General features: G+C 45.5%; 1 protein-coding gene across 2 annotated transcripts in view; it reads left to right on the forward strand.

Moving 5' to 3' along the window:
* Positions 1–13,815: 13,815 nt before the first annotated feature.
* SMCHD1 (structural maintenance of chromosomes flexible hinge domain containing 1) overlaps positions 13,816–20,106 on the forward strand; it is a 170,381-nt gene continuing 164,090 nt past the window's right edge. For both annotated transcript variants that reach the window (XM_074944544.1, XM_074944545.1), the window contains exon 1: positions 13,816–14,027. In XM_074944544.1, coding sequence (XP_074800645.1) covers positions 13,848–14,027 — 180 coding nt within the window. In that variant the 5' untranslated portion in view covers positions 13,816–13,847. The remainder of the gene's footprint in view (positions 14,028–20,106) is intronic.

The following is a 20,106-nucleotide window of genomic DNA, read 5'->3' on the forward strand; positions in this document are numbered from 1 at the left end:
GTCTGACCAGTCCCCGAATTGTGCCCTAAATTCACCTGGATAAATGATTTGATGAATGAATGCCAGTGGAGAATACTTTGCCACAATGACACTAAAATGATATTAGCTCAGTAATGTTTAATAACTAGTTTGGGAATTGGGTAGGAACAGATGAACTTCTGAAAGGAAAACTGTAGCCATGTTAATCCACCCAATAGGAATATTTTCAAGATAAGTAAGTACTTCACAATTTATTCTTAAGGGATTGTGATGGGGTGTATAAACCCCACACTGGGCAACAAGGGGTTAAGGAACTACTCTGGGCCCATTACCTAACCAAACAACCCCTGAGTGAGGATCATCTCAGGGATAATGAAAATAGGAATAGAATTGGCATTTTTGAGCACAGTGCTAGAGCCTATGATACCAAGTCATAATTGTGCCACTAGTGATACTGGAATCTAATACAAGAAACTTTGGACTCAATTTTGCTGCCACTGAATTCAATGACAAAATTCCCATTGACATCAATGGTACAGGATCAGGGCCTAAATTGGTAATATTTTTAAGGGCAATTAAATCTATGGGAGTTGGCTGCCTAATTTCCCTTTGGGCCTTTGAAAATCTCCTCCTCAAGCAGTTTCCAAACTTTTTATAATATTGGTTTAACAATCAGAAGAAAAGCTTTAATATTTGTTACATTTTGCATCAACATTATATTTTAAAAAAAATTAACGCATTAAATAGGTTTAATGTTCTACCAAGTACAAATGTGGTATGAAACTTGGGCTCTCATATCGCAGATGTCACAAAGACTGCTTTTCAGCTGGATGGCTGCCTCCTATACTATGCACAAAAATGCCAGCTGTAACTACGACTCTCTCTATATATCTATATCTACATATTACAAAACTACTATAATATTTTAAAACTACCGGCCTGGTAATTTGACCTCACCTTTATGTAGGATCGCAGAAATTTTTTTGAAAGACAGAGTAGTTAAGAACATTGAGGTAAATGGTAATTGGAACAAAATACAACATGGTTTTACAAAAGATAGATCATGCGACACGAACTTGATCTCTTTCTTTGAGAAAACAGCCAATTTTCTAGACAAAGGAAATGCAGTAGATCTAATCAACCTGGATTTCAGTAAAGCATTTGATACAGTTTCACAAGGGAAATTATTAGCTGAATTGGAAAAGATGGGGATTAACACAAGAATCAAAATGGGAAGGAACTGGTTAAAGGGGACACTGCAACGGGTCATAATGAAAAGTGAATTGTCAGGCTGGAGGGAGGTTGTTAGTGGAGTTCTCAAGGATTGGTTTTGGCACCAATTTTATTTAACATTTTCATTGACTTTGGCACAAAAAGTGAGAGTGTGCTAAAATTTTTTGCAGATGACAGAGTTGGAAAAAATGGCCAATATGGAGGACTAGACTACCATACAAGAAAATGTGGATGTCCTTGAAAATTGCAGTAATAGAAATAGAATGAAATGTAATAGTACAAAGTGCAAGGTCATGTATTTAGGAAATAAGAAGAATTGTTGCTATGAGCTGGGGATGTACCAGTTGGAAGCAACAAAGAAGGAGAAAGACCTCGATGTACTGGTGGATCACAGGATGACTATGATACACGAATGTGATGCAGCCATGAAAAAGGCTAATGCAGTCCTAGGATGCATCAGGCAAGGTATTGCTAGTACAGACAGGGACGTGTTATTTCCATTATACGAGGCACTGGTGAGACCTTATCTGGAATACTGTGTGCAAGTCTGGTCTTCCATGTTAAGAAAGATTAATTCAAACTGGAACAGGTTCAGAGAAGAAAGATCAGAGGAATGGTGACCCTATCTTACAAGAGGAGGCTTAAGGACTTCGGCTTGTTTAGCCACCAAAAGAAAGCATGAGGGGAGATCCGATTGCTTTCTATAAATACATCAGGGGGACAAATACCAGGGAGGGTGACAAGTTATTTAAATTAAGGGCCAGTTTTGGCACGAGAACAAATGGATATAAATTGGCCATCAATAAGTTTAGGCTTGAAATTAGATGAAAGTTTCTAACCATCAGAGGAGTGAAGTTCTGGAATGGCCTTCCAAGGGGAATAGTGAGGGCAAAAAACCTAAATTGTTTTAAAACTGAGCTTGATAAGTTTATGGAGGGAATGGTATGATGAAATTGTCTACAATGGCATATGACCCTTCCACGACTGCTATTAGCAAATGTCTCCAACAGCCAGAGTTACTACAGAGAATTCTTTCCCAGGTGTCTGACTGGTGGGTCTCGCTGACATGCTAAGGGTCTAACTGATCGCCATCAGGAAGGAGGTCAGGAAGGAATTTTTCCCCAGATGAGTTTTGGGTTTTTTTGTTTTGCCTTCCTCTACGGCATTGGGCATGGATGACTTGCGGGTTTGAACTAGCATAAATGGTGGATTCTCTATAACTTAAAATCTTTAAATCAAGATTTGAGGACTTCAGTGACTCAGCCCGAGGTTATGGGACTACTACAGGAGTGGGTGGGTGAGGTTCTGTGGCCTGCAACATGCAGGAGGTGTTACCAGATTTGCCCGTTACTTTGGAGTATGCTTATTTATTAGGGTTATTCTTCTGAGGGGTGGGGATGGGGTTCTGTAATTCTATCAATGTACTGCTTGTGTCACTTATGTTCTCATATGGAGCTCTGACTTCTCCCTGCTCTAAGTTCCCTCCCAATGGAGCTATCCTGCAGGACCTAGGTTCCCAAGGGCTGGGTTCTTCCAGCCCCAGAATCAGATGCATGCGCGCACACACACACACACATTAACACAGCGCGTCTGAGAGGACCGGGTTAATCATCCCTCCCAAGCTGACCCCTTATGTGTCCCTAAACTCAGTAGGCTGGGTCGAGCAGCATTTCCAAGCTGTCACCCTCATATGTCCCAGGCTCAGCATGTCTCTATCCTGACTTTCACGTTACAGTTGTTCTGGTAGTAACCCACTTCATGAGCAAACCCCACAGGATTTCTGGGCGCTGCAGGGATCTTTTAGCTCAGGTCTGAGGAGTGTTGCTGCAGAGCGAATGAGGAAGCCAAAAAACACCCACGAGGAGGAGAGAGAGAGAAGCAACCAGCTTGACCATGAAAGTTATTTATTGCCAGGTAATAACCATAGGGGAGCCAAACAAACAAAACAGTTATAATATTAAATCTAACTTAAATTTGATTATAAAAATCAGGTTTAGAAAACTATAACTGATCACACAAGTCAGGGTCCGAAGGCTATACCTAGAGAGAGAGAGAGAGCTGGGTTCTCACCACTCCGTGAAGCTTTAGTCAATCGGGGGTGGTAGCTGAGGGTCCAGAGTGCTGGAGACAGGCAGAGCCCCCAGCACGATCAGTCAGAAGAAGATGAAATCCCAATGGAACTGATACAGATTTTGGATCCAGGCATCAGAACACTCACTTGAGCATGGGTCGGGTTTTTTGTAGGGAAGCAACAATGGTTCAATGGAGAACACTAGATTTGTTTATGAGTAAACTGATGGCTCAAGGAAGTATACCAGAGTTGTTTTATTCAGGCTAGACAATAGGAACTGATCATTCCTGGCTATGGGCAGTGTTCCTTGGAGGGAAGCTCACAATGCAATTAGGGAGCTTCACTATTTTGCATACCAATAAAGGATTTGTTACTAGAATTGGTCTGATAACTACTGAGCAGGTATGTACAGGTGTGGGTTCATTAACATCTGGAACAGAGATCCCCCATCATGCAGTGCTTCCCTGCTTTTCTGGACCCAGAGTTCAGTGTGGTTCTTGCCTTGGAATCTCTGTTCTCCATACTATATGCTAATGGGGATGCCTCCCTGTCCCATCTTTGATGCAAATTCGATGAATCTTTGAAGCTAGGGGAGTTTCCTTAATCCTGTCACCCTTGTCCAAGGGGTTTAGGTGTGTCTCCCACTGCCTTTTCATAGCTTTTTGTAAGTCTTTCTTCTAATCAGTTTTGGTTTAAGCAGAAGTGGGGGAAGGGGGAGGTCTTTTGTGAGTCAGACAGGCTGGGTACTGCGCCCTGGTTCCCCAAGAACACAGAGCTGCTAGGTAACAAGTCCCCCCATTGATGGGGTCCTTCGCTGAGCAAGTATCCCCATCACCTTATTACTCTGTGGTACCGGGTCTGATCTTCAATCCGCATCAGTCGCTCGCCCCAGCAAACCAATAGTACCAGACCAATTGCAAGTATAATTTGGAAACCGATGATCATCTCTGTCATGGGTTGGATCACAGAAACCCCCTTGGGAATTGCCAACTGATGTGCTGAGACTACCTCTAAGCCTGTTTTCCCTGGCAGCGTGGGACTTCAGAACTGCCTGGTTGTGCCAGACACGCTAGCCTGCTACAAACACAGACCCAGATCTGAACCACGTCCCACACAAGCTGCAGGCTTAACTGAAAACAGCTTAAGAAGTGTTCCTGTCTCCAACACTCAGATGCCCAGCTCCCAATGGGGTCCAAACCCCAAATAAATCCATTTTACCCTGTATAAAGCTTATACAGGGTAAACTCATAAATTGTTCTCCCTCTATAACACTGATATAGAGATATGCACAGCTGTTTGCCCCCCCCCAGGTATTAATACATACTCTGGGTTAATTAATAAGTAAAAAGTGATTTTATTAATTACAGAAAGTAGGATTTAAGTGGTTCCAAGTAATAACAGACAGAACAAAGTGACTTACCAAGCAAAATAAAATAAAACACGGAAGTCTAATACTGTAGGAAAGTGATTACAGATGAAATCTCACTGAGATGCTCCAGTAAGCTTCTTTTACAGACTAGGCTCCTTCTAGTCTGGGTCCAGCAATCTCTCACACCCCTGTGGTTACTGTCCTTTGTTCCAGTTTTTTTCAGGTATCCTTTGGGGGTTGAGAGGCTACCTCTTGAGCCAGCTGAAGACAAAATGGAGGGGTCTCCCAGGACTTTATATAGTTTCTCTCTTCTGGGTGGAAACCCCTCTCTCCCCCTGTGTAGAATTACAGCTACAAAATGGAGTTTTGGAGTCACATGGGCAAGTCACATGTCCATGCATGACTCAGAATTTTACAGGAATGTTCCCAGGAAAGCTCAGATGTGGATTGGAGTCTTCCGAGGTTCCATTGTCCATTAAGTGTTTCCTGACTGGGCACTTAACTTACAAATTCCTTTCTTAAGAAGCTGACCAAATGCCTTACTGAGGCTACTTAAAATCAAACAAGTACACAACCAATATTCATAACTTCGAATACACAAATGATACATGCATACAAATAGGATGAATATATTCAGTAGATCATAACCTTTGCAGAGATATGTTATGTGGCATATATAGCACAACGCATATTCCAGTTATGTCATATATACATTTATAAGCATCTTTCCATAAAGCATTATGGGGTGCAACATCACAATCACAATGGGGTGAAGCATCATATTCAAAAGACCTGTTGCACTGGGGCTCCACCCAAGCAAAGTCTCCCACCAGGAGTGAGGGCCTGTGTTTTTAACTGCCGCTGCTAGCCTAGACATCTCCTGGTTGTGGTGCTGAATCTCGAGTTTGCCATTCTCCTCCAAAATTTGGAGCTTCTGCAACTCAGTTTGTAAGTAGGGATGAGTTAACAGTCCCTTAATGGCAGTGAGACCCATTCCCAGTGAAATGGGGGAAACCTCCTTGTAGAGCTCAGGATTGGCTTTCAAATGTTGTACAGTCCATATAGGCACAGTAAACTTAATATCACAACTAACAATAGCGGTTACATTACAGAAACAGCAATTAACGTAAGGCACCATCGGTTGAATCCAATGTCCATTAATCAATACAATATTACATCTCATTCTTACATACACACATGCTTTACCAACATAGATAATAACAGACCCCTCTTCCTGGATAACATCGAAGGACCAGTGAAACTTATTCCCAGGTTGTGGGAAGAAGCATTCATCATGTTCCTCCAATGCTTGGTCTTCACAGATATAGCCCAAACCTTCTTTTCTCCTACACCCCTTTACATTTACTGTGTTCCATACATTATCTTTCTGCCAGGCCCAAGTGTTAGGATCTTTGGAGTACATTACTGAGTTAGCATTAATCTGTAAATCCAGTGGGACTACTGGGTGGATTACTCTAATTTCTTTGCTTTCCACAGTTATTAAGAATAACTGCAAGCTTTGCTGGTGGTGATTGTATGAAGCATTAACTAGTCTCCACCAGGGTCAGGGGACTAATTCTTCCTCTGTTATATGGGGCCCAATCAAACTGATTGCCTCCATAGGAATTTGTCGTGCTATGGCTTGCCGAATCATTCCCATGATTACGTTCTGGGTGAGAATCTAAGCTTGCTCACACACTGAGGTCCATGAGACATTATTCTGAAGGGACTGTACACCAGACATCATTAACTCTTCATCTTTTAATATGAGTCTTTCCCACCCAGGAAATACCTTACTTATTAACCGTTGTTCCTCACTTAACTGTTTCAAAGATGCTGTTAATGGGGTTCCCATCTTTCCTATATTTTCGGTGGCATATGATAGTTTATTAGCCAGAACTTCTATGTTTGCAACATCAACTAAAGAGATTCCTGTTCCTACAGGTGCAATCCAATCACTTAATTCCCTTTTTACTCTATTTACATGGCCGGCCCCTTGCCACATTCTTACCCATTCATCCCAACCCTTATGGCTAGTTCCAATCAAGAGAGCGCATACAGGTGCTATGTGAGAGATATTCATGCCTTCTAAGTGGATCTGAACCTCCTTCAGAGAAGTCTGAGATTGAAGAACCAAATGTTCTTGTTGATCCAATTTCAACACATGGGGTTCTGAAATTGGGGCTCTTAAAAGTCAGAGGGGAGCGAGGTATGTGATCAGAGGGTCAAAATTTAAGACTGTTTTCTGTTGTTGGCCCAATTCCATTCTGTACAATCTGGGCTCATGAAATCCCTCCGAAATGGCAATGTGCCCATAAATTTAAACCAAATTGTTGACATGAGCTTGTCACAATGTGTGCCCTTTAATGGAACTACCCAGTCTGGGGGACCTTGCTGAATCAAGTCATGTCCAGCTAAAGTTCAGTTCAGTGGTTCCCAGTTTACGAGGAATTGTGTGATATTCTTGCCTGTTGGTGTGATCAGAGAAAGCTGCAGTTCATCTCTGGGTAACAGAGGTGTCTGGGTTCCGATGACAATGATGACACGTAGGGGCATGGTTGTTCCCCAAAGAGCTGAGGAAAACAGTACTATCCAGCACCTTCCACCACCCCAGGAGGCTGTCACTGGTTGTGTTTGATGGTGTATGTGCCTTTCAAGACCACAATGGCTTACAGAAGAATGGGATGGAGTCTGTTGTGGTCTTAGCTTCATAACAAAACTTGAGTGACTCCCCAGTGGCACTCTGCATGCAATTGGCAATGCTTTCCCAGGGGAAACCCGAGGAGTTGATGACAATGTAGAATTGGAAGTAATGCTGCAGGGTCAGGGGGTTGCTCCCATTTCCATAGAATCTATGCATGTGGCACAGCAATTTTACTTCCTGGGCTCTAGTTGGCAAGCAACTCCAGAGGGTCAGAGGGTTCACAGATTCAGCATAGAGAATGGACAGCATTAGACTCCAGACACTTATGAACAGCAGGGTGCTGGTGCAACAGTGGGATGTCATGGCTTGTGTTTGGGATCTGTGAGGGGGCAGAGAAGAGAGAACAAACTCCCACACTCCTCCCATATATACTAGGAGAATCTGGGACCAATATCGCAGGGTGAACATGAAGCAGTGACCTGCGTGAGGGTGGCCATAATAAGTTGAGGACTTCATGCCTCAACGTTGGGGTAGGCACTGACAAGCCCACATGACGCATATTTTCCAATGGCCCCAAGCTATTCCTTCTTGCTACCTAAGAAGGGTGGCTGGCAGGATGGAGAAGACAGTTATACTATTCCTTTTGGGTCAGGAGGTTTACCCTTCCACTCTTTGAGCTGTGAGGAATGAAACCATTTCTGCCAGGGTTTCCCATTTTTCCCATTCAGGATTGCTACCTGATAAACACCGGGGCTGGCCCGATTCACAATAAAGCAGGGGCCATCCCAGGTGTGTGTCAAAGAATGCTCCTTTGCTGAAACTTTCTGTACATTACTGGTTGGCCTAATTCCCATATTGAAGGAGGTTTTCCCCAGCCTAGTTTTTTGTCCATGTTTTGCTGTACTATGGCTAGCTGTGCTGCCACTCGGTTATGTAAAGCAGCTATCATCTCTACTAAGGTTTGTACCCGTTCATCTGTTACCACCTTCCCTTCCCAGGCACTAGGCACTTCCATTACCAACCACCAACTTTCAGGCTTGCACATTTGCCTTCCAGCAATAACTTCAAAGGGAGCGTACCCATCTATTGCCTTAGAGCCTCTTAGAGCCATTAAGATGATTGATAGTTTTTCATCCCAATCCCTCCCTGAGCTCTTCACTTGTTTTTTCAAAGCTTCCTTTAGTGTGTGATTGGTTCGTTCAACTTCTCCAGAGGACTCAGGGTGTCCAGCTATGTGGAAATGTTGCTTAATGCCTAAAGCCTTACATAGCTCTTGCATAACATCTCCCACAAAATGAGATCCCGAATCTGAATCAATTACTCTGGAAATTCCCATTCTTGAGAAAACTATGTTAAAGAGCTGCTTAGCAGTGACCCAGGCAGTGCTGGTTTTCTATCTATGTAATCTATCTGAATCCAGGACCAGGGACCCTCTATTCTTTGATGCCCCAATGCATTTTTTTGAACGTGGCGATCAGCATTAACCATGGCGCACTGCAGACAATTATCACACCACTGATCTATATCCGCTTTCATGCCTGGCCACCACCCTGTATCTTTAACCCTATTTAAAGTATCCTGTTTTCCTCTATGCCCTTGCTCATGCACAAACTGAATCAGGTCCCCCCCGTACCTGGTTGGGGACTATCCAGTGCCTTTGACCACCGGCATCCACTGCCCACCAGACGTCTACAACATACTCAATCCTGTATTTTTCTGTGGGATCTTTCCCTGTCTTGGCTAAAGACTGGATTTCTGAATCCCCATCTTGAAGGGTACTTAAGTCTAAGGTATCTATTCCTTTGCTTAAAGTTTTTTCCTGGGTAGTTACTGCCTCTATTTGTTCTACCTGGTCTGTGTCTCTAGTGTGGTTACTAGTAGCAGCAGCTTTGGCTAAGGCATCAGCTTTGTTGTTCCATTGTGCTTCTTCTGAGTGATTTTTCTATTTTCCCTTTGTGTGAGTCACCCAGATGTCCCCAGTTTTTTCCTTGATAACCTGTTTATCAGCAGGTCTCCCTTGGGGAGATCCATTGGGGACTTAGAATGTTTACTGATGCTCCAGTGTCCACTAGCAATTGGGCTAATAACCCTAGGTTCCCCACTGTAGCCCTCACAGTGGGTCTCCCCCACACATCACACTGAAGTCTTGCCATCAGCTGGGGAGGCCTGCAGGCAACCGGGGACCCATACTGATTGGCTGACTCCCTCAAGAGCCTCCACTCAGAAGAGGGGGCAGGGATCTGGTTTTGACAGGGAGTGGGCGTGGGGAACGCACACCGATGCAAATGCAGCTAGGGGAGTTTTCTTAATCCTGTCACCCTTGTCCCAGGGGTTTAGGAGCATCTCCTACTGCCTTTTCATTGCTTTTTGTAAGTCTTTCTTCTGATCGGTTTTGATTCAAGCAGAGGCTGGGGGACGGAAGGTCTTTTGTGAGTCAAACAGGCTGGGTACTGTGCCTTGGTTCCCCAAGAACACAGAGCTGCTAAGGTAACAGAGGTCAGACTAGATGATTATGATAGTCCTTTCTGACCTTAAAGTCTATGAGAAATGTAGCTTAGTGCAAAAGTTGTGGGCCTGATTCATGGGTAAAGTTATTCTCTTCTGAAGCTGTTATGCTAGTTTTGCTTCTGCAAACCCACAGTACTCCTCCTGAGACTACAGATTCTACTGCAACCCTATTCACCTCCATGTAATTGCATGATCCAGATTTGCTCCTATCTTATCTAAACACGTATAAAAGTGGTTATATGATTATAAAATCATGTAACTAGTTTATCTCAGGACACAATAGATACCTACACGTATGTCGTCTACAAATTGCCAGAAAACTGAGCTTGTCAGTAGGTAAAAATCCTTTCCATTTACTCCAGGTCAGGCCTTGTATAAAATGCTCCTGCACAAATTATTTATTCCTAAACCAGAGACTGCTTAAAGAAACAGCAACAAATATGGACATAAAGATAAAAATCCCAGAGATATCTGCAGTTAGCCCTATGATTTATCCACCTACATATTCAAATAGCAACCGCATAAATACCTGACTTATTTGACAGGACATTCGGGGAGAAAACCTGGCATGACAGAGAGAGAAAAGATGCATATACTTTTGGACAGGATATAAGAACAAAGTACAGACAGTCCTACCGAGAACATCTAGCTGATCTGTAACTATAGCAGGAGTGTGTGAAAAACTGTGTGTGTGTTCAAACTTCCCTGGGTTAACCACAAACACTGCCACAGCATTAAACATAGGCTGCAGCTTCAGAAAGGATGACTGTGTTTCAATTATTGATTTTCTTTCTCATGAACAGCAATCCTTCCATGGAGCATTTTTGTCACTTCAAGTGTGTGGAGGGTGGGGAGTATGTGGGCTAGGAAGCTTTGACTGTTTCCTGATTTACACTGGTTTCACTGCTACTTTAAAGAGAACTGAGAATACATTTAAATTTAAATATCTCCTGAACTATTTTAGTTAAATGCTGTTCTGGAGTTATGTTCTTTCTATTCTTAGAAAGGGGGAAATTGAATAAAGTGGCATTATCAAAATGACACAAATATTCCAATGTTTAAAAATTAGAAAGTCTTTATGGAGAAAAGTATAAAAAGAAACCAATAAGATCCTTCAGGGGAGTAGTGTTATAAGAAATCATATTCATAGTAGTTTGTGTGTTATGTGTGTGAGTTTTTTTGTTTGTTTGTTTTTAAAGGATTCCATAGCCACTTTCTATACTGGATTTGTATAATTTCTCCCATTTGACTTTACTCACTTGGGGGCTAGTCCCACTCCCATTTAAATCCATGTCAAAACTCTATTTGATGGAAGGGGAACAGGATTAGTGAACCTGGCAGTTCTTGAATTATGGGGAAAAAATTATGTGTGTGTGTGTGTTGGGTGGGGGAGAAGGAAGGAAGGGGTGTATGCCAAGTGGCTTGCTTTAATTTAAACATTAATGAGAAGTAAGGAGGCCATAAAGCAGAAGTAAGATAGTCCCTATAAGTAGTAAGGGGGCCCACCTCCCCCCCCCCACCTCTCTGTAACTTGAGCACTTTAGGCCCCTACTTAGTAGTCATCAGTGAGGAATCATCATCAAATGGGAGTGTTTCTAGTAGGGTTCTTCAGGAAATGGTACTGGGCCCAGTGATATTTAACATTTTCATTAATGATCTGGAAGTATAATAAAATCACTTCTAATAAAATTGGTGGATGACACAAAGATTGTCTGAGTTATAAATAAGGATTGGGACACGGAGTCACACAGAATGATTTGTATTGCTTCATAAACTGGGCCAATTCAAACAAAATATCTTTTAATATAGCCAAGTGCAAAGTTATACTTCTAGGAACAAGGAATGCATATTGGGACATGTCTAGAAGATTAAAAACTTTTAAGTTGACCTATATTAAATCGACTTACAGCTACTGCAGTAATTACTGCGGTAGTTCATGTCCACACTATCCTTCTTCAGCCAGTGGTATGCGTCCTCACCAGGAGTGCTTCCACTGACCGAAGAGGGGCAGCTCCCCACTGGGAGCCCATCTGCCCACCCCCACTCTCGATTCCCTGCTCCCAGATGGGAGCATGGAAGCCCCTAAGCTCTCGGTTCCTCACCGGCAGTGGGTCAGCCACCCAGAATCTCGCCTCCCTGCTCCCTCCCAAGAGTGGGGCAGCCACCTGGGCTCCCAGCAGGGAGCTGGGAGCCTTGGTACAGCTGGACTCACAGCATGGAGCAGGCTGCGGGGAGCAGCCCAGCTGGGAGGAGGAGCCTTCAGCATGGAGCTGTGAAATTGACAAAAAAGATAGCCAAAGGCCCATGTAAGTAACATGGTGTGTACACAAACACTGTGTTGCCCTAACTATATCGACATTAGCCCTACATCTCTTATGTTGGTGTAGCAGGACACTTTTTTATTGGCAGGAGCAAGGCTGTATGTAACACGTACACTGTCTAAACAGACTAGCTAGACAAAGAGTGGTGGACAAGTAGAACACACAAGCAGAGTGAACAATATGATGGCAGCAAACATCATGTTAGTTCCATGATTTTGGTTTTTTTGTTGTTTGCTTTTTGTTTTGGGTGAATTTCCTTAGTATTCTAGATTTAAGTAGTTTATGATTATAGGTAGGTTGAACCAGTACAACTGATAGATCAGCACTCCTGTGATAGTCCAATGAGTTTCTGCAGAATTTATGTTTACGTTTAAAAATATTTTCTAGGCTTTATCAGGGCAGAGACAATGGAGCATGTCTTCCTCAGTTTGCAAACCGAATAGCAACTCAGAGGTAGTGATTAGCTCCATTCATCTCAGTAGTGTGCTAACCCTGACATCTAATAATGATCATATGTAATCTGATCACAAATTACTGTCAGCTTGATCTTTTACTAGATATTTCTAGGGATCTACATCTGGGGTTGTATGTGGGGTTCTGGGTGTCACTTCAGTACAACACTTTTGCTCCCCACCCTCGCGTTATTTTCAGAGTCAATCAACTCCGTAAGCAGGCAGCTCCAGAACAGATTCTTCTACGCTCCGGAAATACGGGTGGGAAGGGACAACAGCTGCAGGACGGCTGGGCGGAGCCGGGTCCCCTGCTTTGCCTGGCCAGGGTGGGCTGAGAACAACTGACACGGTGCCTGCATCTTCGCTCATCTCCAGGAGGAGCGGGACCCGGCACTCTGCTCAATTGGCAACGGAGCCCCGCGGAGGGCGTCTGGCAGCGACGCCCCGAGCCGATACCACTGAGCGGGAGGGGCAGGGTGGGAACAGCCGGGGGCCCGGGGCAGAAAGGGCGATTCCAGGGCTCAGAGCAGCCGCCCGTCCGGGGGCTGCTCTGGGCCCTGCTCCAAGCCGGGGAGGGAGGTGGAGGCTCAGGCTGCAGGGCCGGAGTTTCCAGCAGCCTCCTGGGGCGACCCTTCTCCGCCTACCAGCGCAGCAGCTTCGCTTTGGTCCGGAAGCAGCCCCAGGCTGGGAGGGGAGCAGAAGACCACGTGATTCCGGCGCCGCCTGCACAGACGCTCTCTTCCCACCGCCTGCGGGGGCAGCAGCAGCGCTCAGAATTCCTGGGTGAAAAATCGGGGCTTCCCTGGCTACATCCTTTCCCCTCTCTATGGTGCACGCTGGCACGGAAGTGACGTACGTCCCTTGCTTTTAGTCCCTCCCGGGATGATTCTTTCGCGAGTAACTTCACTTCCGGAACAGACGGAACTGCCCGGACCCTACCCCGCCCTCAGCTCTCTTAGCTCCGCCCTCAGGCGGATTCATCTCGGTTTCGCGCTCGGAGTGGCCTAACTCAGCCCTGCCCCCTCCGCTATTGTACTTCCGGCTCCCCCTTCCCTGGCGTAGGCTCCATCTCTAGGCCCCGCCCCTTCACTCAGCAGGCCCCACCCCCTCCCTGGTGCACCCCCCCTTCCAGCCCCGCCCACTTCCCAGCAGAGGCTGCTGCTCGCTGGGGGAGCCGCGCCAGGCGGGGGAGCCCGCGCGCCTGAAGCCAGGCTCAGGCAAAGGCCACGGTGACTGGGCAGCTTCCGTCTACTGCTTTCTGCTCCCCAACATGGCAGCGGTGGCGGGAGGCGGCACTAGGGCTCCGGAGCCGAGCCTGTCAGGGCCGCACGGCAGCGGGGACCGGACCGTGTTCTTGTTCGACCGGCGCCAGGAGCAGGGGGACCCCAAGGAGAAAGTGCTGAGCTGCGACGCGGAGACGTACCGCGGCTTCCGCAGCGCCGTGTGCCAGGTAGCGGGGGCCCGGGCGGGCAGAACTGGGCTGCTACGACCGGCTTGTGCGGGGGGGGCTGGGAGCGCTGCGGGCGCAGGGAGGAGGCACGGGCGCGAGGCGAGGTGGAGGCAGCGGGCTTGGAGTCCCTGATCCTGCCCAACCGAGCGGCCGTTGCGCGTTTTAGCGCGCGACAGCCTCGGGGGTCTGGTGCTGCCGAGCCCGGCACGTGCCGCGCTGCCCCACGTGATCCTGCGGCCCTTTCTGCGGAGCGGGGGCTGCGGGGAAGGGACTGCGCCCGGTGCGCGGTGATTGCCACTGTCTGCCTGGCGAGGCGCTAAAGAGCAGCACCGGGTCGCTGTGCTCAGTGCCCTTGGCAGGCCGGGGCTGCAGTGGCTAGTGGCTGCCCTCGTTGTTCGACTGTTAATTCTCTGCCCCTGGTGGCTGTAGCCTTGTAGGTCACCACTGTGAGCTGCGGCCTCCTGGTCAGAGGAAACTCATTGGTTGACTACATATTGGGAACCTGCGTGTGTGTTACATTTCAGAGTGGTAGCTGTGTTAGTCTCTATCAGTAAAAACAAGGAGGAGACCTTGTGGCACCTTAGAGACTAACAAATGTATTTGGGCATAAGCGTTCAGGGGATATAATCCACTTCATCAGATGCATGTCAAGGGATGTGATCGTTTTCCTCTATTAAACATTGGTTAAGCCTCATCTGGAGTATTGTGTCCAGTTTTGGGCCCCACACTACAAGAAGGATGTGGTCAAATTGGAAAACGTCCAGCGGAGGGCAACAAAAATGATTAGGGGACTGGAACACATGACTTATGAGGGGAGGCTGAAGGAACTGGGATTGTTTAGTCTGTGGAAGAGAAGACTGAGGCGAGATTTGATAGCTGCTTTGAACTACCTGAAAGGGGGTTCCAAAGAGGATGGACCTAGACTATTCTCAGTAGTAGCAGATGACAGAACAAGGAGTAATGGAGTCAAGTTGCAGTGCGTGAGGTTTAGGTTGGATATTAGGAAAAACTTTTTCACTAGGAGGGTGGCGAAGCACTGGAACACGTTACCTAGGGAGGTGGTGGAATCTCCTTCCTTTGAGGTTTTTAAGGTCAGGCTTGACAAAGCCCTGGCTGGGATGATTTAGTTGGGGATTGGTCCTGCTTTGAGCAGGGGGTTGGACTAGATGATCTCCTGAGGTCCCTTCCTACCCTGATATTCTATGATTCTAATGATTGATTCATGTGTTACGTTTCGCTGCAATTTTAAATTCATTTACGAAGTGGGGTTTTGTTGGTTTGTTTTTTGTTAAAGTTTAGTTTCAGGTACTTTCTTGGGAGAGAAAAATTTGTTGGATTAAGAAACCTTGTAACTGGGAAACAAAAGTTCTCTGTTATCAGGACTATGACTGTTTTTCTTTCTGAGGAAAAAGTACTCGCTGGCTTTTATCTCAAGTCTTTTCCACATTTTTGAATGTGTCACTTTGCAGTATTTGTTACTATCACATTTCATTTTTTATTGCAAGAAACAAGTTTGAGTTTGGGAGTGGAAAACTTTATTCTAGAAAGAGAAAAGGGAAGCTCCTTATGCCTCTTAGAAACATGAGTTATACAACTCTCTAGAACAGTGGTCCCCAAACTGGGGTGTGTCCCCCCCCCCCCCCAGGAGGGCATGGAGGAACGTTCAGGGGACGTGGCAGGATTTGGGCCAGCCTCTACAGGGGTGGGAAGGGAATGACACCCAGCCCTGCCCCTCTCCCGATCACGACTCCTGGAGGGGCGTGGACAGATTCCATTACTGGTAGGGGGGTACGACATAAAAAGTTTGGGAAGCACTGCTCTGGAAGCCCAGATATGAAATGGAAATGGGTGGAGGCATTTCTTATTTGAGAGAATGCCTTGTGGCTAATCAGTGGAATTAACGTGACTGTTGAAGAGATGGGAGTGGGTGGAAATATGACTGGTGAAGCAGCTTTCTAAATTTTAGAAACTTCTGGAGGTGGGTATCTGTCATCTTTGATTCTGTCCACTGTTTTGCCATTCACTTCCCAGTTGTGTTTAAATCTTGCTGCTGCTGTTTCCTATACTTAGGGGTCTACTTAAATTATGGAGAAATCACATTGGTAATGGCATAAACAGCAAAATTTGCTATGACCGCAAAAAATGTGTGATTTCTCCACAGTGTTTTTCAAACTGGGGGTCAGACCCAAAAGGGGGTTGCAAGCCTATTGTGGGGGGAGGCAGTATTGCTACCCTTGCTTCTGTATTGCTTTCAGAGCTGGGCAGCCAGAGTGGTGGCTGCTGGTCGGGTGCCCAGCTCTGAAGGCAGCACCAGCAGCAGAAGTGAGGGTGGCAATACCATGCCAACCTTACTTCTGTGCTGCTGCTGGTGGCACTGCCTTCAGAGCTGGGCAGCCGGCCAGCAGCCACCGCTCTCCACCTGTCCAGTTCTGAAGGCACAGCGGAGAGTGGTGGCTGCTGGCTGACCACCCGGCTCTGAAGGCTGCGCTGCTGCTGCTGGTTCCAATGGGAACCCCCAACCTAGGAGCCAGACCTGCTGCTGGCCACTTCCGGGGTGCAGCACAGTGTCAGAACAGGTATGGACTAGTCTGCCTTACCTGGGCAGTACCGCCGACAGGACTTTTAATGGCCCGGTCAGTGGTGCTGACCCGCAGTTTGAAAACCACTGCTCTATATCAACATCTAATCCAAACGTCAGATTCAGAGAGTGACCGGCTGTTTGGGTTGGACCAGAGATGACCTAGAGTGTCATTTGAGGATATGATTTTGGAGTTTTTTATGGTCTGCAAGAAATTCAAGATCTAGACTATATGGTTTGTCACAGCAGTAGCAGAACCAGGAGACTTTCACTTCCAGATACCTAAGGAATGCCTATTTGCATATTTCTTTTGTTTCAAAAATATTTATGGCTTGCTCTGTCTCAAATATATTTTTTAATATGCCACCGTATCATTTGGTGTTTTATTTGCTCCCACAGTCTTTGCAGAGTTCAATGTTGTGATGCTGGCAGCCCTTTATTGGCAGAAGTTTACTGTCCTGCCCCACCTCAACTGACTTGTGCAGTTACTGATGTGTCTTTGAACACTAAGAGCTGTTCAGGAATCAGAGTTTCTGACTCATCTAAGTTTGTCAAACTTTGGTGTGCTGTTCAACACAAACCAGCAAAAAAAATCCCTCTCTCCTGGGAAATGATTGATGGGGCAATTTTTCTTGCATCTTACATCAGGCCATTGAATGCTTACCTAGCTAAGTGGATCCTCCAGATGAAATTTCATTTTCTAATCCTGATCTGTCTCACTCCATCCAATTTCACATTTTGGCCTATCTTTCAGACGTCTTATGGATGTCCTGGTTTCACCTTTTGATGTTAAAATCTCAAACTGAATTCACTGTCTACTCAAGCTCACTACTCTCCCTCTACTAGTGTGAAAGCATAGTCATCATCCCCTGGACATTTTGTGTGACACAGCCTCTCTCTTTGGACCCATAAATCCAGGCGGTACCCAAATCCTGCTGCTTCTTCCTTCATAACTGTGATGGAAGGTCTGGGGATCTGGTCATAAGTCATTTCTTAGTAAAAGAAATAATTGCTTGGAGAAGTTGAGGCCTCTCTGAATCTTGGTATAGCCAGTTATGGTGGTCCATGTAAGGTAGTGTCTGAGCAAGGTTGTTCAGCCTTTGAAAGGTCATTATTTGCTATTGTTAGTCATCATCCCTCATTGGGCTGCCTCCTGCAGGATGAGTAATTCTTCTAGTCCTAGAGTGTTTGTGTGTAACTGGTTAGGAAAATTGGGGGAGGGGCTTAAGTATCTAAGGAGCACAGAGCAAGAATTGGTCTCTGGACAAAAGAGAAGTTTCCAATGCCTTATTTAGATTCAGTCATGAGAAGGATTAATTTAGATGTGTTAAGCAAACCTTTTATTTTATTTCATTCTCTTTTTTAATATTTTTGTTGTTGATTTATTAAGATTATTGTAGTATGAGTAATTTCACATAGACATCCCCAAAGAGAAAAGGACCCCATAACCTGTAAAGGAGAGGTGCTAGAACTATACCTGCACCTCTGTCTCAGTTAGGAGGCATGGGCAGAGGTGCCCTTTCTAAAGAAATTCTGTTGCCATCAGGTTTCAGTGGCTGAACAAAAAGAGAGAAGCCAAAAGACAAGGAGAAGATGAGAATTGGTAGTGGTATTGGTTAGGGCTAACAGGAAGATGACAATTCTGATTCGCTGCAACATTTGAGATTGAAAAATGTGGTGTGTGTGTTCTGCTTTGGAATGAAAACAAACCCTTTCAACAGTTTTTGTGAAAATGGAATTGTGCAGAAAATGTCAATTTGAGAAGAGATATCTGAATGCCTGAATGATTGATGTATGTGTAGCTTGGTGGTTAGGGGAGTGGCCTGGTACATGGGAGACCCAGGTTCAAGTCCTGCCTGATTCAAAGCAGAGTTTTTCACACTAGATCACTTTGATTCTTGCAGAGCAGGGACTTGAATTTGAGTATCCTATGTCTCAGGCCAGTGCTCTAACCACTAGGCTATAATGTGAGGGTCTCTTTATCTTCCCTGACCCAAAAAAACCCAAGACATTTTGATGAAGTCTTAATTGAAACCAAAATGTTTTGATACTTTTTGTCAGAAATGTTCCAACTAGCTCTAATGTTGGTCATGACCAATGTTTATAAGATCCACTCTTTCTTTAAGTATGTGTCAAGTGTGGGTCCCACTGTAGGTGTTCATGTGCACAAGATTGGATTTCTTTTGAATAGCAGTGTTCTTCATGGTCATGTATGCGTACTGTGCCTTCTCATGCTCCCATGTGAGGGCATAAAAGGCTGAGGGGCCATTCTCCTACCTCATGTGCCTCTTAACTGTGACAGCAAGATGGAATCCAGCAAGTGTCTAGCCTGGTACTCTGTTCAGATCCCTTAAACCAGTTCTTTTCAACCCATTTGGTGAAGAATTCTGTTTTCACACTTTAGAGAAAAAACATGTTCCTTTAAAAAATAGCAAGAGTTGATTGACTCACCTGTCATCCAGTACATCCCCCATTTATGGCAGGTCAAGGCTCTTAGCATCAACTGCCACGCCCCAAGTTTCAAACCCTGTCTGTCATACGACTGACTGATCCTTATGAAGGGTGGACACAACCAATGTCTCTTCTGCCTAGGAGAGAAGGCCTCCTGGATAAGTACTCTGTGTGCAAGCTCTTCTCTGCCAGGACCTGCAAGTTCTGGGATGCACAACTCAATCTATATTTACTTGAGCAGTCCATGCAGGTCACTTTGGATCCTGAGGGATGACTATTCTGATCAGAGTGAGGCCAGATATACCAGCATCAGCTAGTGCTCCCTCAATCATTCTTCTTACTCTGGGATAAGGCAATGAAAATAATGTAAAAAGGACATCAGCAGAGTTGGCATCAATAGCATCAACACCAACCTCCTTAACATGTTGGAGAAGTCCCCAATGCATAAGACTTCAGTGCTGACAGTCTCAGCATTGAGTGCATTAGCACCAGTAGTACCAGGACCAACGACTTGGCTCCTGTACAACTTTCCCCAACTTAGGCAGCAAAGCTGGCATCTTTGCCCACTCAAATAGGATGCCGACTTGCACAGCTGGTCCAGGCATAAGCTTGTTTCCAAGACCAAGGGATGTTCTCAGATGGAAGATGCAAGACACAGCTCTGAGGACAAAGTTCCTAAAAGGGCAGAATGAGAGATTTAGCACCAAACCTGTAACCAGTGTCAACAATGGAGTTGAGCAACAACCTCAAGTATGCTGGAGGCATCGGTATCACCCCTGGAGATATTCCGAGTATTGAAGAGACATCCGATCCAGTACCAGCGTCACTCTTCTATGAGGAATATATTCCTCCATGCCATCCTGACTTATTCCTTCTTGTTGGTATGAAGCGATGATCCCTCTCTTCTGCTATCAGAGAATGACCCCAATGAGGTTTTCAAGGAGCCTCTGTTCAGAGTGCAACCAGTGTGGGAGTGGTGTAAGCATGAAAGGGAGTCAATTTATGAATTTTGCTGGATGCCAGTTAGATTTTAAAGCTTCAGACTAACTA

Source organism: Natator depressus, chromosome 2, assembly GCF_965152275.1.
Source record: "Natator depressus isolate rNatDep1 chromosome 2, rNatDep2.hap1, whole genome shotgun sequence".
NCBI classification, from domain to species: Eukaryota; Metazoa; Chordata; order Testudines; family Cheloniidae; genus Natator; species Natator depressus.